Genomic DNA, 18236 nt, shown 5'->3' on the forward strand with positions numbered 1-18236 from the left:
GCGGCGCCACCCGGCGGCGGCTCGGCGGCGCCCCCTGGTGGCGCCCCCTGGCGGCGGCTCGGGGGGCTGAACCAGGACGAATCCTGCCAGAGAAACATTTGTTCAGAACCATGTGGGAAACAAGCTGCAGGTCTTCCTGGTCCCCAGAGGACCGGCCGTCCCGCTCGTTCACCGGAGGGACCGGGACGGTAAATCTAAGATTGATTGAAGTGATACTTCCTTTTGATACTTTTACCATAAAACTCCCGTAGAACTTCAGATCTGGGAACTATTTTGTGTTTTTCTTCAGAAGACGAAGCTTCAAACGATGTCAGGAGTAACGAAGAGGAGATTCCCCCGAGGAAAATATAGACAAGAAAACTGTCAGCTTCTTTTTCAATTTACATAAAAATGAAACTGGACCTTTGATACTTTATGGTGATTAAAATACATGAAGCAAATATTAGAAGTTTTTGAATAATAAGAGAGAATCTGAAGAATCTGCTGAGTCGACACATAAACTGGAAAAATCAACAAAAGGTTTGTCTTCTGCACACCAAAGAACAGCAGAACCGTAGAACTTAAGCTCAGTAATGTAGAACATTTCTAGAGATCCGGTTCCGAGCCCCGGATCCATTTCTGGATTTCTTTGTCTGCAGACGTAACGACTGGTCCTGAACAAATGTCTCCGCCACTCGTCGACGTTTCAGATTTTGGTTTGTGACTTTTTTCTTTTTAGTCCTGAAACTCTTTTAGCACCTGGAGTCGTGACGCCGAGTCGCATTCAGAACCAAGCCAGACGACGGGTCGGTTCTGGAGAAGAATTTCTTGGGTGCTTTTCGGTATTTTGTTGAAGCGTCAGACTCCGCCCCCTGCTGACCAACAATGGGATTGCAACGATTCGTTTTCTCTTTTTTTTTTTTTTTTTCTCTCTTTTTTCCCGCCGGATTTTAATGATAAACACAACATGCGAACAAACACTGTTTCTGCTCCTTCGGTCAGCCGCTGCTGGTCCAGACAGGATGGGGCTCCGGTCCGGTCCGGTTCAGTCGCAGGGGTCCTGGCAGCGGGGGCAGTGGCTCATGTCGTCGGTGTAAAGCTCCACCTGGATGGTGACGCTCTGGAAGCCGAACTTGGTGTGGAGCAGGTCGGTGGCCTCCTGCAGGACGGACTGAGCGTCGGCGCCCTCGTCTGTCGGGACACAAGAAGGAGGGCAAGAATGATGTACCTGTATGTACTCGTACCTGTACTCGTACCTGTACTCGTACCTGTACTTGTACTATACTATAATCTGATGTTAGAGGAGGAAGATGCTCTATACCTTCGCCAAACAATGTTGGGGTGAAGGTTATGTATTTGTCTGCAAATATTAATGAATAAATATATTTATTTATTTATTTATTTAACGAACTGCTCACCTGAGTTACCTGAACAACTCTTCAGGGATGATTTGTCACCAATCCAGTTTAGGACGTTAACGACAGAATAAATCCACAAAAACTGAAAAGGAATTTCAAAGCTCCTCATGGAGGAGATCAAAGGAGATCAGCATCTGTTGCCATGGAGACGCTCCATGCTCAATGTTTCACAGTGATGTAGCTACCTGACAGGCTAGTTAGCATCGATACGAGCTAACGGCTATCATGCTAGCAATGCTAACTCCGTTCTGCAAATCAAATACTGCGTTGGCAACGGTCTGCGCTCTACCGAGTGTAGCTCTAGTTAAAACCAGTGGGGTTGGTGTGTCGCTGAGATTAACGGTCGCCGGTAAAGACTGACGTAACGTGGCTGAAAGGTTCTGGTGTGACACAGACAGAGCAGAGGGGTTTGTGCAGGTGAGCTCAGGTGAGGTTAGGTGAGGTTAGGTGAGCTCAGGTGAGGTTAGGTGAGGTCAGGTGTGGTAAGGTGTGGTCAGGTGAGCTCAGGTGAGGTTAGGTGAGGTTAGGTGTGGTCAGGTGTGGTCAGGTGAGCTCAGATGAGGTTAGGTGAGGTTAGGTGTGGTCAGGTGTGGTCAGGTGAGGTTAGGTGTGGTCAGGTGAGCTCAGGTGTGGTCAGGTGAGCTCAGGTGTGGTCAGGTGAGGTTAGGTGTGGTCAGGTGAGCTCAGGTGTGGTCAGGTGAGCTCAGGTGTGGTGAGGTGAGCTCAGGTGTGGTTAGGTGAGCTCAGGTGTGGTGAGGTCAGGTGAGCTCAGGTGAGGTCAGGTGAGCTCAGGTGAGCTCAGGTGTGGTCAGGTGTGGTCAGGTGAGGTTAGGTGAGCTCAGGTGTGGTGAGGTCAGGTGAGCTCAGGTGAGGTCAGGTGAGCTCAGGTGTGGTCAGGTGAGGTCAGGTGAGCTCAGGTGTGGTCAGGTGTGGTTAGGTGAGCTCAGGTGTGGTCAGGTGAGCTCAGGTGAGGTCAGGTGTGGTACGTTACCGATGGCCAGGTGGACGGAGACCAGCGCCTGTCCCAGAGTGAGCGCCCACAGGTGGAGGCAGTGCATGGACTTCACAGCCTTCACCGACAGCAGCACCTCCTTGACGGAGTTGAACTCGATGCCTTTTGGGGATCCTGGAGAGACACGACACCCGGCGGGGTTCTAGTTAGAACAGTCTGTCGGATTGGTTCTGTTTTCAACGATTCTCCACGTCCAGGCGTCTCCTTACGTCCTCGCCATGTGACCGTCTGGTCCCACGACCGCGGCCCCAAGTGAACAACTTTAATAGCGTTTGGGTTCGTTTCCATGACGACGGAGCTCAGAGACACTGAGGGGCCGTCCACACCAGAACGCCGGTTCGCGTAGACGGGCCGGTTTTGGCCGATCAGCCATACCAGGCACGTTTTAGAAACCCCAAAAACGTTTAATTTTTTTATATAGAAGTCTATAAGCAGGAGTCCACTTCTAAATTTCTTTGTGCTCCGTTTCTTCTTCTGCATTTATGATGTGTTTGGTGAGTCACAGCGCCCCTAAAGGCCTGGCATATGTACTACACGCCCTCAAGCCTCATGTTGGGCCGCGTTCATAGTGAGGTGTGGACGGAATGTCTCTTGAGAACCCCGGGGAGGAACAAAGATGGTTTTGGCTCGTGTGGATGTGGCCTGAGAACACAACTTTCTGAAAACCGGCGTCGCGTAAACGTTCAAAAACAACATTTTCTGGAAACACTCAGACTCCGCCTCCGTGTAGACGGAGGAAAACACGACTGTCACAGAACGCCCGGGCGCCGTTGTCATGGGAACGCTGGAAAACACTCATTTTTGAGAACAGCTCCCAAAGTGGAATTTTTCAAAAATCTATCGGTTCTGTCACCATGTAGACAGGATAACAGGCACTTTTTTAAAATCCACGCTTCCAAAATGAAAACATCAGTGTGTTGGTATACTCTGGATCATGTTGGTATACTCTGGATCATGTTGGTATACTCTAGATCGTGTTGGTATACTCTGGAGTGTGTCGGTATACTCTAGATCGTGTTGGTATACTCTAGATCGTGTTGGTATACTCTGGAGTGTGTCGGTATACTCTGGAGCAGAGTGTGTCGGTATACTCTGGATCGTGTTGGTATACTCTGGATCGTGTCGGTATACTCTGGAGCAGAGTATACCAACACGATCCAGAGTGTGTCGGTATACTCTGGAGCAGAGTGTGTCGGTATACTCTGGATCATGTTGGTATACTCTGGATCGTGTCGGTATACTCTGGAGCAGAGTGTGTCGGTATACTCTGGAGCAGAGTGTGTCGGTATACTCTGGATCGTGTCGGTATACTCTGGAGCAGAGTGGGTTTACCTTCCATGAGTATCCTGAAGACGTCCCTGAGGATGGTGACGGTGGTGCAGAGGACGAAGACGGAGAACAGGAAGGTGCAGATGGGGTCCGCCACCTTGTACTCGGGCTGAAACAGACGGAGCAAACAGGCGTCAGATGGCGTCTCGCCGGCCGGACGCTTTAACGCTCCGGGCCGAGTCCAACCGTGTGACCTGATGCGTGATGAATGTTGGAACCTCTGAACCGTGAAGGAACGAGCGACAGAGAACGTCAGGAGGTTTGCTTTTCTCGTTTACACGCTTTAGAAAACCTTTTTTATAATTGGTTCAAATGAGAGCAGAGTTCAGGACTTCAGTCTGTTCCAGGGTTCTGAAAGAAAGATGGACGCTCATGAAGAAAAGCGCCTTAAGGGTCTTAACTGTGCTGCAGGACCCCAGACCGGTCCGGGTCTCAAAGATCTTAGTCTTCACTCAGTCCAGGCTCCCTAAAGTCTTCGTCTAGTCTTGGTCTTGGGACACTGAAGTCTTCTTGTTGGGATGCTCAGGTCTTGGTGTTGATCTTTGTCTTGGTCTTAACTCGGACTTAGTCCCTTAAAGTCTTGGTCCCTTAAAGTCCTGGTCTTGACTCGGTCTTAGTCCCTTAAAGTCTTGGTCTTGACTCGGTCTTAGTCCCTTAAAGTCCTGGTCTTGACTCGGTCTTAGTCCCTTAAAGTCCTGGTCTTGACTCGGTCTTAGTCCCATAAAGTCTTGGTCTTGACTCAGTCTTAGTCCCTTAAAGTCCTGGTCTTGACTCGGTCTTAGTCCCTTAAAGTCTTGGTCTTGACTCGGTCTTAGTCCCTTAAAGTCCTGGTCTTGACTCGGTCTTAGTCCCTTAAAGTCCTGGTCTTGACTCGGTCTTAGTCCCTGAAAGTCTTAGTCTTGACTCGGTCTTAGTCCCTTAAAGTCTTGGTCTTGACTCGGTCTTAGTCCCTTAAAGTCCTGGTCCCTTAAAGTCCTGGTCTTGACTCGGTCTTGGGCTGCTCTGGTCTTGGTCTTGTCAGAATGTCATCAGAGATTGTCTTTGGTTGCCATGACAACGACCGTCCTTGAACCGTCTCACAGCGACGTTGAGCGATTTAGAGCCGAGACCAGGATTCTGTCAACATCTGGATCTGTTGAAAACCACAGCGAGCCGCGGCTTTAGCTTGAGGGGACCCAAACGCCATTTTCTTTTTACGTCTTGCGTTTTGTCCTTGATAGCACGTCTCACCCTAACGTGACCGTGAGCGAAATCTGACCCGAAAGTAGATGATGGTGGCGGCCACCATGACGCCGACGCTCTGCAGCAGGTCTCCCACCACGTGGATGAAGGCGGCGCGGACGCTGGTGTTGCCGTGGCCGCCGAGCAGCGAGTGGCCGTGGTGCGAGTGAGCGACCGGACTCCGGCCGTCCTCATCGATCTGCTGGTAGCCGCTGCCGTGAGCGTGGAAGGTGGTGGAGTGGTGGAGGATGTAGGCCATGCTGCAAGCAGAGAGGAGGAAGATGCTCTGTAATCTGATGTTAGAGGAGAAAGATGCTCTATAATCTGGTGTTAGAGGAGGAAGATGCCCTATAATCTGGTGTTAGAGGAGAAAGATGCTCTATAATCTGATGTTAGAGGAGAAAGATGCTCTATAATCTGGTGTTAGAGGGGGATGATGCTCTATAATCTGGTGTTAGAGGAGGAAGATGCCCTATAATCTGGTGTTAGAGGAGAAAGATGCTCTATAATCTGATGTTAGAGGAGGAAGAAACTCTATAATCTGGTGTTAGAGGATCTGACAATTTTCCGACAGTGTGTGTGTGTGTGTGTGTGTGTGTGTGTGTGTGTGTGTGTGTGTGTGTATGTGTGTATGTGTGTGTGTGTGTGTGTGTGTGTGTGTGTGTGTGTGTGTGTGTGTGTGTGTGTGTGTGTGTGTGTGTGTGTGTGTGTGTGTGTGTGTGTCTCCAGAGACTCACACGATATTGACGATGACGGCGCAGCCCGACGTGACCAGCATGACGTGTCCGTCGATCTCGTAGTCGTTGCGTACGATTCTCTCTATGGCTAAATAGACGAGCGCTCCGGTCACGATCCAGATGGATATGACTGAGATGAAGGCCCCGAGGATCTCTGTGGGGGGGGGGGGGATAAAACCATCCATCATCCCTCCATCATCCCTCCATCACCCCTCCATCTTCCCTCCATCATCCCTCCATCACCCCTCCATCACCCCTCCATCTTCCCTCCATCATCCCTCCATCACCCCTCCATCACCCCTCCATCTTCCCTCCATCATCCCTCCATCACCCCTCCATCACCCCTCCATCTTCCCTCCATCATCCCTCCATCACCCCTCCATCACCCCTCCATCTTCCCTCCATCATCCCTCCATCACCCCTCCATCACCCCTCCATCTTCCCTCCATCATCCCTCCATCATCCCTCCATCACCCCTCCATCACCCCTCCATCATCCCTCCATCATCCCTCCATCACCCCTCCATCACCCCTCCATCTTCCCTCCATCATCCCTCCATCACCCCTCCATCACCCCTCCATCTTCCCTCCATCACCCCTCCATCACCCCTCCATCTTCCCTCCATCACCCCTCCATCTTCCCTCCATCACCCCTCCATCATCCCTCCATCACCCCTCCATCACCCCTCCATCTTCCCTCCATCATCCCTCCATCACCCCTCCATCACCCCTCCATCTTCCCTCCATCATCCCTCCATCATCCCTCCATCACCCCTCCATCACCCCTCCATCATCCCTCCATCATCCCTCCATCACCCCTCCATCACCCCTCCATCTTCCCTCCATCATCCCTCCATCACCCCTCCATCACCCCTCCATCTTCCCTCCATCACCCCTCCATCACCCCTCCATCTTCCCTCCATCACCCCTCCATCTTCCCTCCATCTTCGCCCACCTGATCTGTTCCAGCCAAAGTTCATGGTCTTGGTCGGAGGTCTGGACGAGATCCACAGTGAGAACAAGCTCACCATCATACTGCCGAAGTCTGTCAGCAGGTGAGCTGCATCCGTCATGATGGCCAGGCTGTGAGCCAGGTAGCCTCCTGGGGGGGTGGGGGTGGGGGTGGGGGTGGGGGTGGGGGTGGGGGTGGGGGGGGTGGAGGGGGTGGGGGTCAGACAGGTAGAGAGAGAGACAGACAGAGACATTCTTTCAGTCGTACTTTGAACCTTTTTTTAATCCGATTTCCAAAACGTTGATCAGGATTACCGGCTGGTCGTGAGAATATCGTTGTGGAGATCCACAGTTTTTCAAAAGTATTTTTCACGTATTTTGACGAAGCGGAGAGATTTGAATCGACTGAACTTCAGACTTGTTTGTGCCGTGTTCAGTTTGTGTGGCCGACGCTCGGTCGGGAGGGTGCAGGTTCAATCCCCATCTTCCCATCTCGAAGAGTCCGTGAGCAAGACTCCACACTGCTCCCAGTGGACGGACTGAGCACTGCATGGCAGTCGCCTGGTTAAAGTATTTCTACTCTATCTTCTTATATTTTCCACTTGTTTGGATGTCATTTCTACGTTTGAACCGAAATGCTTCCAGACATTTTGAGGAAAAACGACAAACAGTTTGAGGCGTTGACTTCTGTTACTATAGTGTTGTTGTTGTTGTTGTTGTTGTTGTTGTTGTTGTTGTTGTTGTTGTTGTTGTTGTTGTAGTAATAAGTATGTCAGTAACCAAAGGACGTGATGGGTGGGTGTGCTGTGTTACCGACAACCTCCCCGATCATGAAGACGAGGCAGACGGCCGAGGCGATGCAGAGCTTCTTCCTGGCCAGCAGTTTGTCCACGCCCTCCTCGCCCGCCGGGGCTCTGGGCCCGTGGCAGTGCGCCGCCACGGGCCGCTTCAGCTCCAGAGCGCCGCCGTTCTTCAGGGTCAGGCCCGGGTACTCCTGCTGCTTCGAGTCCGGGAAGGAGCTGAGAACCACAGCCAGAGGTCAACGGGGTCGAGAAACCACAAAAGGTCAACGTGTTCAAAGAAACGACACCGATTCTGTTTCAGTCGTAGGATTGGATCCAGGACCTGGACGGTGGCGGTCTGGTGGGTCAGTCGGTTGGTGGGTCAGTCGGTGGTCTGGTGGGTCAGTCGGTTGGTTGGTCAGTCGGTGGTCTGGTGGGTCAGTCGGTTGGTGGGTCAGTCGGTTGGTGGGTCAGTCGGTTGGTTGGTCAGTTGGTGGTCTGGTGGGTCAGTCGGTTGGTTGGTCAGTTGGTGGTCTGGTGGGTCAGTCAGTTGGTCGGTGGGTTGGTGTGTCAGTCGGTTGCTCAGTTGTTTACTCGCTCGGTTGCCCTGCACCTTCATATATTATTCAATAAATCATTTTTCACAATTCTTCTTTAACTTCTTTAAGGAAGTAAAAGAAAGCCCCTCCCCCGCCAGAGCTAAAGAACTCCTGATCAGACCTGAAGCGCTCTGGCGTCACACCTGTACACACACTTCACCTGCGCTAACACTCCGACTCCACCACACTCTGAGAGCAAAGGAAAACGCTGACCTCACCGCTTTTAACACACACACACACACACACACACACACACACACACACACACACACACACACATTCAGGTTGCAGTTGGACGGTGAGGGAGTGATGATGCGGCTAATGAGGTGGAAAAAAACTAATTTGGCCTCACTTGAGATAACCACACGCACACGCACGCACACACACACACACACACACACACACACACACACACACACACACACACTCTCTCTCTGTGCAAGTAGATTGCGGCCGCCGCATGATGAGCCTTTATCTCACACACACACTCGTCTGGGGGGATGTCCGAGCTGAAAAGGAGCAGCCGAGTGGAAAAACGAATCTGTTCGATTATAGTGGTGAGACAAGAGAGAAGACACTCCCCTGACACACACACACACGCACACACACACACACACACGCACACACACACACACACGCACACGCACACGCACACACACACACACAAACACACACACACACACACACACACACACACACACACACACACACACAGTCTGCAGAGACGAAGAAGTCGTGTTTTACCAGAAATTAAAATAATCTCTTCAGACACTTAAAAAAAAATGTAATAAAAAATGTTGACGCGATGCAGGAACTGAGCGACTTCACGTAACGAGTGACGACGGTCAGAAAAAACAGTCGGACTCTGTGTCGCAAGATCCAACGGTCACCGGCCGTTCGGTTTTATCTGAATTCGCACGAGAACAAAGAAAGAAAAAGGAACTTTTCCCGCCTCAGCGTTCCGACTGGCCAGAGGACGAAGGGGAGAAGCTAATATGCTAATGCTAACGTCCCCAAAGATCGCCGTGAAATAAATTCAGATTCAACGAGTCTTAATCCCCGTAAACAGCCGGAGACGTCTGCAGCTGTGAGTTTGGTGTGTTGGACAGTTTTTAAAAGGTTTATCTGGGCATGCTAATGCTAATGCTAATCACAGCTACGGTGGATCGGAACCAACCAAGTGGGACCAAGTCAAACTGACGACTCTCACTTAATAGAAACATTTTTGAAAAGTTGATCTTTTATTGTTACTTCATGGGAATAGAAAAAGTAAACTAGAGCTACACTCGGTAGAGCGGAGTTTTAACTTAGAGATACAATCAGTAGAGCGCTGATTCGCCAACGACACATTTGTTTGTAGAACCGAGTTAGCATCGCTACCATGATAGTTAGCTCATATCGATGCTAACTAGCTTGTCAGGTATTGTGAAACACTGAGCAGGGAGCGTCTCCGTGGCAACAGACGCTGATCTCCTTTGATCTCCTCCATGAGGTACCTCTCTCATCCACTTGGTCTGGGACCGTCTTTCATCATTTCTTTCGGATTTATTTAGAAACCGTTAGCCGCTAACGTTCCAACATCTAACCGATCGGTCCTCGATCATGATGAATCAGAACCGAAGATTTCGTCGCGGTCTTTCATCTCGGGGTCTCGGGGTTTTGTTTCGTCCAAAACCTTTAAGAAATGTCTTTTTACAGTTTTGGGGTTTTACGACATCGTTGGTGATTGGAGTGTCGTAGACCACGAGCCATCCGGGGCGTTCGAGTCCATCTTTTATATAAATCCAAATTAGACAAGTTTTCTTTGTCACTTTTCGTCACACATGAAGGTTTTTAAAAGTCTCTTTCAAGTCCAGTGAAACAGACAATTTAAATGTTCAGCATCTACTGTTTGTTTCCTCAGAAAGGATAAATGAACGTATTTCACTTTATTGTTGGAGGGCAAAGCTTGTGTTTGAATGTCTTCGTTGGACCACAGAGTCTGCAGGAAAGAGGATGAAGCTGGTGTCCAATAACAAGAATGCATCGCGACGTGTGTCTCCACTCTTCAAAATATTGTATTTTTAAAAAAAAAAAAATCTGTTTTCTTTGCGTTTTCTAGCATTTCCTCTGCGGTTTGACCCGGTTCACCGCACAGCGTCCAAAAGTCCAGCCAAGCAAGCGTCCTCAGACCAGAGTGGTGTCCCCCAGGGCTCCGTCCTGGGACCCCTTCCACTCCCCAGCTCCATCATGTGGACAGTCAATATGGAGAGATGGAATAAACTTCACTGAGATACAGAGGAAACCCTACATTCACCTCCACTCCAGGAAAAGAGGGGGAAGAAGAAAAAATATCAAAAAAAAATCAAATAAAAACGGAGAAATATATATTTTTTTTTTAAAAATACTTGTGTTTGACACCCTGAAGGGAATACTCTGCGCCACAAGAAAGAATAAAAAGCTGAAGGTTTGAATTTAAAGGTTATTCTGTCGAGATTAAAACGTGTTAGACTCTCCCGGATTAAACTGGATTAAATCAACCAGATCTCCAGGTTCTTCATTTCTGGAATAATTGTAACCTTCTTGTTTTTAAATGTAATTTTCTGTCACTCGTTCCGGTGAAAAACACGAAAATCTCCGCAACGGGACGGAAACACGAGCTTCGGTCGCTTCCGTCCGTCACCTCGTGTAAAAACGATTCAATCAGATTAAAAACAAACGGAACGAGACAGATTATTTCTCTTGTGTTTTAGTGTGAGTGAATATAAAGTGACTCCAAAACCTGAAATCAAATCAAATCAAAGGCCGAAGATTTAGAAAATAAAGGTTTTCTTCATTTTTATTGGAACATTTATCTTTTTTTAAATTCTTCTACTTACATTTCTCACGTTTTTCGCGGAAAAAGATGCAGATTTTAAACTTCTCACTGCTCGTTCAGCTTGAAAATATTTATATATATTTATATATATATATATATATATATATATATTTTTTTTTTTTAAAGGTTAAAACGGTAAACACGCGCAAGAAATGGTGCGTGAAATCCCAGATGTGGAGCCATCTGTGTGTGTGTGTGTGTGTGTGTGTGTGTGTGTGTGTGTGTGTGTGTGTGTGTGTGTGTGTGTGTGTGTGTGTGTGTGCGTGCGTGTGCGTGTGCGTGTGCGTGTACATTAATTTTCGCATTTCTTTTTCTTTTGAATTCATCTTTTTATTTTTATTATTTTGAAATCTTGAAAATTTGATTTGAAAAGTGTGAAAGTGTCCAGAGGAAGAAAACAGGCAACTTGTCTTTAAAAATAAAATAAAATAAAATAAATAAATAAATAGATAAATAACATAATTCCAACAATCCAGGATTTTAAAACGCAGATTTTCGCGGCGCGTTTTTGCGCATAATTTCTCGCGTCTCTTCAATAAAAAGGTTGGAGACGCGGGACGTTCACGCGCCTCCGTTGCGCACTGATAATAAATACACTGGATTATATTTCATTTAAACAAATAACTTATTCTTTTACAATCTAATTTCATGGTCTTGCGGCCTCGAGGATCTTTTGCGTTTTTTCGCGATTAAAACAAAAAGAACAACGTTAAATTTGAACCTTTAGCTCACCGCGCTGGATCGAACGAATCTGATCAATTGTGAACTTTATTATTATATGAATTAAAATGTTTAGTATTTATTTTTCACGTTTGAATGTTTAAAGTTTTTTTGTTGTATTTTTCCTGCAGCATCAAGCAGTGTGTGTGTGTGTGTGTGTGTGTGTGTGTGTGTGTGTGTGTGTGTGTGTGTGTGTGTGTGTGTGTGTGTGTGTGTGTGTGTGTGTGTGTGTGTGTGTGTGTGTGTGTCCTCGGGTCATTACTCTCAGTCTGTCCACAGTCAAGCGGAGCGCGAAAATGAATTTGTTCATTCAAATACAAAAAGTGCTCCGCATGCACCCTAGTGACAGCCCCCCCCCCACCCCCACCTTACCCCCGCCGGTTTTCTGATACCCTCGGGGTACAATAAATCCCCCCCCCCCCAAGTGTTTTCCTCCCACCTCTGTAGTTTGAGAGAATACATCCTGCCGCCGCTCCGCTCGTCGATCAGCTGGGATTTCTCCGAGTTCCCACCGGGGTGTTCCATTAGTCCAGGAGGAGGAGGAGGAGGAGGAGGAGGAAGAGGAGAGCTGCGGCTGAAGGAGGTGAGAAGGAGGTCCAAAGAGGAGGAGGAGGAGGAGGTCCGCTCCGAGGATCAGTGGAAAAGAGGAAGAAGAGGAAAGGACTTCCAGAGAGGAGAATCCTTCTTCATGGCGCGGTGAAGAAGAGGAGGAGGAGGTGCAGGAGGAGGTGCAGGAGGAGGTGCAGGAGGAGGTGGAGGAGGAGGTGCAGGAGGAGCAGCAGCAGGCTGCTCTACAGCAGGAGGTGAGGAGGATGTGACTGGACTCTGAGCCTCGAACACGCGGCTGCAGCAGCTCTGAAACACTGCGGCTCTCAGCGGACTGTGTGTGTGTGTGTGTGTGTGTGTGTGTGTGTGTGTGTGTGTGTGTGTGTGTGTGTGTGTGTGTGTGTGTGTGTGTGTGTGTGTGTGTGTGTGTGTGTGTGTGTGTGTGTGCGCGCGCGCGCGTGTGTCTTCACGTCACGTCACTTTACGTTACTTTCCAGGGCCGTACGCGCACTCCACATGCAGGGACTGAAACTACTGTAATATTTGGATTTACTCCAAGTACCTGATTACAGATACTCACAATATAGGGAGTATTTTGAGGCAGTAATTGATACAGTGTTATCCGCTGTTTAATGATAGAAATTGGAGGAAGTAACTAATTACAAATACTCGCATTACTGTAACGAAATAGTGTTTTTATTTACATTCATGAGTATATTTCTGTACAAATGTAATTTATTACTCAAAACATCATAAAACGTCACGTGACAATACAATTTAATTTGTTATAATCTTTTTATAATTGTATTGTAAAAGAAATCAACAGTACTAATGATATTAAATAAATAAGGATACAAATGTATAGTATAAAAAGAGATATCTAGGATAATATAGTGAAAATACAACCATCGATAATAAAAATAATAAAAATAATAATAATGAATTTAGTACCAATTTACCTCTATGATCATATTTATGCAATAAATTACATAAAATGAATTAGTAAATAGTAAATGTTAATATATTTAACTTTATTTCATATTAATTTAGTAATAATTTACTGAAGTAATTTCCCCAAGCTGATTAATAAAGTAGGATTACTTCAGTTTTTACTTACGACATATTAAAAATATGAATATAATAAATGTAATAATAATAATAATAAATGATTAAACAGGAAAACAAAGTACAGAGACGAGATCAATGTGAAGGAAATAGTTCAGGTTTTCAAACGTATGGCCGCGAGGGTCGACAGAGGGTCGATAGAGGGTCCGATCGGGTCAACAGAGGGTCCGATCGGGTCAATAGAGGGTCCAATCAGAGGGTCCGATCGGGTCGACAGAGGGTCCGATCGGATCAATAGGGGGTCCAATCAGAGGGTCAATAGAGGGTCCGATCAGAGGGTCAATAGAGGGTCCGATCAGAGGGTCAATAGAGGGTCCGATCAGAGGGTCCGATCGGGTCGACAGAGGGTCCGATCGGATCAATAGAGGGTCCGATCGGATCAATAGAGGGTCCAATCAGAGGGTCCGATCGGGTCGACAGAGGGGTCCGATCGGGTCGACAGAGGGTACCATCGGGTCAATAGGGGGTCCAATCAGAGGGTCCGATCGGGTCGACAGAGGGTACGATCGGGTCAATAGAGGGTCCGATCAGGTCGACAGAGGGTCCGATAGGATCAATAGGGGGTCCAATCAGAGGGTCCGATCGGGTCAACAGAGGGTCCGATCGGGTCAATAGAGGGTCCGATCCAGCTGAATGAACAGAATGAGCTTAAATCTTCTGAAACGATGTTAACTGAGACTGATCAATAAAATGAACTATTGACGAGCTCTGATGCAACACGGAGAACCAAACACACGCTAACCAAGTTAGCGTAGCATCAGAGCAGCGCGGTCAGGAAATGAGACAGGAAGTCTGAAGTTCTTCTTTGTGGCAGAGACGCTTCAGGTGGAAACTTTGAAAAAGAAATGTTTTCTCACAAACCTGACTTAGCCTCCAGTGGTGGCTCTGTGGAGGCGTTCGAGGCTATTCAGAGGCTCTGTGCTGGGGGTTTGAGGCTACTCAGAGGGGTTCCAGGCTACTCAGAGGGGTTCCAGGCTACTCAGAGGGATTCCAGGCTACTCAGAGAGATTCCAGGCTACTCAGAGGGGTTTGAGGCTACTCTGAGGAGTTTGAGGCTACTCAGAGGGATTCCAGGCTACTCGGAGAGATTCCAGGCTACTCAGAGGGGTTCCAGGCTACTCAGAGGGGTTCCAGGATACTCAGAGGGGTTTGAGGCTACTCAGAGGGGTTTGAGGCTACTCAGAGGGATTCCAGGCTACTCAGAGGGGTTTGAGGCTACTCAGAGGGTTCTGAGGCTACTCAGAGGGGTTTGAGGCTACTCAGAGGCTCTGCAGAGGGAGTTTGAGGCTACTCAGAGGGGTTCCAGGCTACTCAGAGGGTTTGAGGCTACTCAGAGGGGTTCCAGGCTACTCAGAGGGATTCCAGGCTACTCAGAGAGATTCCAGGCTACTCAGAGGGGTTTGAGGCTACTCTGAGGAGTTTGAGGCTACTCAGAGGGATTCCAGGCTACTCGGAGAGATTCCAGGCTACTCAGAGGGGTTCCAGGCTACTCAGAGGGGTTCCAGGATACTCAGAGGGGTTTGAGGCTACTCAGAGGGGTTTGAGGCTACTCAGAGGGATTCCAGGCTACTCAGAGGGGTTTGAGGCTACTCAGAGGGTTCTGAGGCTACTCAGAGGGGTTTGAGGCTACTCAGAGGCTCTGCAGAGGGAGTTTGAGGCTACTCAGAGGGGTTCCAGGCTACTCAGAGGGTTTGAGGCTACTCAGAGGGATTCCAGGCTACTCAGAGGGTTTGAGGCTACTCGGAGGGGTTTGAGGCTACTCAGAGGGATTCCAGGCTACTCAGAGGGGTTCCAGGCTACTCAGAGGGTTTGAGGCTACTCAGAGGGGTTTGAGGCTACTCAGAGGGTTTGAGGCTACTCAGAGGGTTTGAGGCTACTCAGAGGGGTTCCAGGCTACTCAGAGGGTTTGAGGCTACTCAGAGGGGTTCCAGGCTACTCAGAGGGTTTGAGGCTACTCAGAGGGGTTTGAGGCTACTCAGAGGGTTTGAGGCTACTCAGAGGGGGTTCCAGGTTACTCAGAGGCTTGCAATGCCGAGCTCGCTGTATCCTTTGCACATGAACTATAGATTGAGCTTCACTGTTTTTACTGTCTATGAAACTTAAAACATGTAATTTCCATCAATGGCAGTTATTTTGTTTTTGTTTAATTTTCTCTGAATTTCCAATTAAATTAAGTCAATTAAAAAAAACACTATCTGCTTCTTCTCAACAGATTTGAGGTCGGTCGAAGTTCATTTTTCTGATTCCCCTTAAATGTAACATCCGGGGGACGTTCAGTGACGTCATGACGTAGACTTTTTTTTGAGCCAACATGGCGGCCACAGGCAGTAGCTGCGGCGGCAGCCGCGGAGTGGAAGAGCCGCGGCGGGACGGAGTGATGTCCCGGTCCGACAGGTGAGGCCTCCGGCTCGGGGAGGGGTTGGTCCTCCGGGCCGGGAAGAGGGGAGGCTTCCGGCCCGGGGCAGCCCGGGGAGTGAAGTCCTGGAGGCGGAACGGAGGGACCGCGAGACTCGCTGCGCGGTCCCACAGACCCACGTACACATGAACACGCATGCGCCAGAAGAAGCGCCAGGAAATGTAAAAAAATAGAAAAAAAACATCAAATTAATAAACTCTTAAGTTATTGGAGCATTTCCTCCTCAAATATCTTCATTTTATTAAATATTAGTGTTGGAGTTTAATTTGGGATTTAAATAAAACTAGAACTTGGGACTGGGAATGTTTTTTCTTTATTTAGGACCTGTTTATACCACAACAAAGTGTATCATGCTCATGCGCCAGTATTCTGGAATCTGGAATCCTTGTAAATGACTGAGTTCAAATGTGGCGTCATTTCAGGTCAAATCAGCAGATTTAACAAATCTCAACCTGCAGAATCAAAGTTTCCACGCTCCATATAACCTGGTGTCAGTTTCAGACGAGCTGGTTCAGAACGGTCCGGTCGGATTCCGCTGATGAGAACTAATTTCTGCCCAATGGTGGAAGTCGTTTCCTGCCAAGTGATGAGAGTCTTACTCATGCGAGCGGCGGTCCGGCTGCGCTGCCTCCGGGGCCACGGTGTGATTTCCTGGAGAGGCCGTGCGAGTGACCCCCACCCTCCCCCTCAGCCACACCGACAGCAGAGACCCCCCCGCGGAGAGGCGAGCTGGGACGGGGAGAGAGAGACCCCCCCCCCCCCAGGAGTCAGCCGACTCCCTCCTCCAATTCTCCGCGGGACATCGGCGTCTCTGCAGGTCCACCAGAGCTCAAACCTCCGTCATGGCCTCAGTACGTGTTATTAAGATTGTTGGAGACGGTTGAGCTCTGTGGAACCTGCAGACACTCTGAACGTAAAGTGGAGGCTCCGGAGCAGCCGCAGCCGCAGCCGCAGCCGCAGCCGCAGCCGCAGCCGCAGCCGCAGCAGCCGGTCCGCCATGAGCGAAGAACAAGGCGTTTCTGATGGCGGCTTGTTTTCACCATTTCTTTCTTCCCTCCAAACAATCAAGAAAAGCAACTGGGGACGCACCGATACCACTTTTTTAATACGAGTACAACCCTTTAGGTACTTGGTCCCGAGTACTGACACAAGTACTGAACTTAAGCTAATTGATACAGAGTACTGCTACAAGTACAATTTTTTAGCGACTTGGTACCGAGTACCGATACCAGTACTCACCTTTAGCTACTTGGCTTCATTGCGTACCGATACTAGTATTACTAGTAGTAGCTATTTGTCTATAATAAGTATCGATACCAGTACTATCCTGAGCTACTTGCCGACTCTTCTGGTCCAAACTGGTGACAAAGTTGCTGGTGATGAAGTTGCTGGTGTTGCATAAACTATCGTTCTCCTGATATTTTATATGAACATAATTTACAGTCCGTCTTACGTTTGTCGTTCTCATTAATAATGAAGAACCTCTAAGCCACGACGTCGCTCGTACTCTCTCGTGTACCTGCTGCTGACGTCACATGGTACTTGCCAGAGTTTTGAGTAGTCCATGCAGTATTGGACCTGAAAACCCGAGACTGGTATCGGTGTGGGTATCGGTGCGTCCCTGTTTGAGGTAGAAGTTGGGTTTTAGTTGGTCTGGATGACTGAAGAGAAGTGAACGGTCACTGTCTTGTTATTTAGCGGCAGCGGAGACGACTCTCTGGACGGCCTGTCCGCCCGCGTCCCCCGCTGTCCGCTGACCCCGTCGCCGTCGCCACGGAAACGGACCACGGGCCAGTCGAAGACGGAGCCGCCACTGCTCAGGACCAACAAACGGACCATCTACACGGCGGGCAGGCCGCCGTGGTACAACGTGACCGGGACCACCTTCAAGGAGGCCTTCGTCATCGGTGAGTCGGCAGAAACCGTCTCCGTCTTCCGGCGTCTCCGCGTCCGCGCCGTTTTCTTTCTCCAATGACCGAGTAACGTCACGTCTCATTGGTACACCCCTAGTCAGAATAGCCAAAGTAGCTAACAGTGCTAAAATAGCTGAAGTGGCTAGGAAAGCAGAAAAGATATAAACGAGGAAAAATAAGGACAAAATGTGTGAAACCATGAAAAGTTGCTGCGAAAGTTAAACAGTTAAGTGATAAAAAAAGTCCCCACGGAGATCAACGCATTAAAATCTGTTAAATTAATTTTGATAACTTCTAGCGGCTCTTGGCGAATTTCATTTGGTGGAACGTCGCGTGAACGGACACTTCGCTCGTAAAAGTTGCAGGAAGACGTTTGATCGGAGGACGTGTGTGTGTGTGTGTGTGTGTGTGTGTGTGTGTGTGTGTGTGTGTGTGTGTGTGTGTGTGTGTGTGTGTGTGTGTGTGTGTGTGTGTGTGTGTGTGTGTGTGTGTGTGTGTGTGTGTGTGTGTGTGTGTGTGTGTGTGTGTGTGTGTGTGATTTCACACCCTGCTGCACGGTGGCCTCGTTTTAAAGAAGCGTTCAGTGGAGCGCGACGCGGCGACCTCGCGGTCACACCACGGCGTCTCCTGTA

The 18236-nt window shown here is 48.8% G+C and overlaps 2 protein-coding genes across 3 annotated transcripts in view; one reads left to right on the forward strand and one right to left on the reverse strand.

The window, feature by feature from the left end:
• Positions 1-918: 918 nt before the first annotated feature.
• Positions 919-12469, reverse strand: slc30a2 (solute carrier family 30 member 2). Its single transcript, XM_080490699.1, has 8 exons — positions 12044-12469; positions 7460-7665; positions 6651-6797; positions 5697-5850; positions 4997-5219; positions 3742-3847; positions 2389-2523; positions 919-1170 (listed from the first exon to the last, which is right to left on the reverse strand). Exons 1-8 carry the CDS (start codon positions 12127-12129, stop codon positions 1025-1027), a joined length of 1203 nt encoding a protein of 400 aa, XP_080346825.1. The 5' UTR covers positions 12130-12469; the 3' UTR covers positions 919-1024.
• A 3018-nt stretch (positions 12470-15487) lies between these two features.
• The window catches only part of LOC308126362 (uridine-cytidine kinase-like 1), an 18589-nt gene continuing 15840 nt past the window's right edge, over positions 15488-18236 (forward strand). Inside the window, exons 1-2 of one of the 2 annotated variants that reach the window (XM_080490700.1) lie at positions 15488-15669; positions 17390-17598. In XM_080490700.1, the coding sequence (XP_080346826.1) occupies positions 15587-15669; positions 17390-17598 (292 nt within the window). In that variant the 5' untranslated portion in view covers positions 15488-15586. The remainder of the gene's footprint in view (positions 15670-17389; positions 17599-18236) is intronic. The other variant, XM_080490701.1, reaches the window with a different exon arrangement.

Source organism: Lipophrys pholis (assembly GCF_963383615.2).
Source record: "Lipophrys pholis genome assembly, chromosome: 21".
Classification (NCBI taxonomy): Eukaryota; Metazoa; Chordata; class Actinopteri; order Blenniiformes; family Blenniidae; genus Lipophrys; species Lipophrys pholis.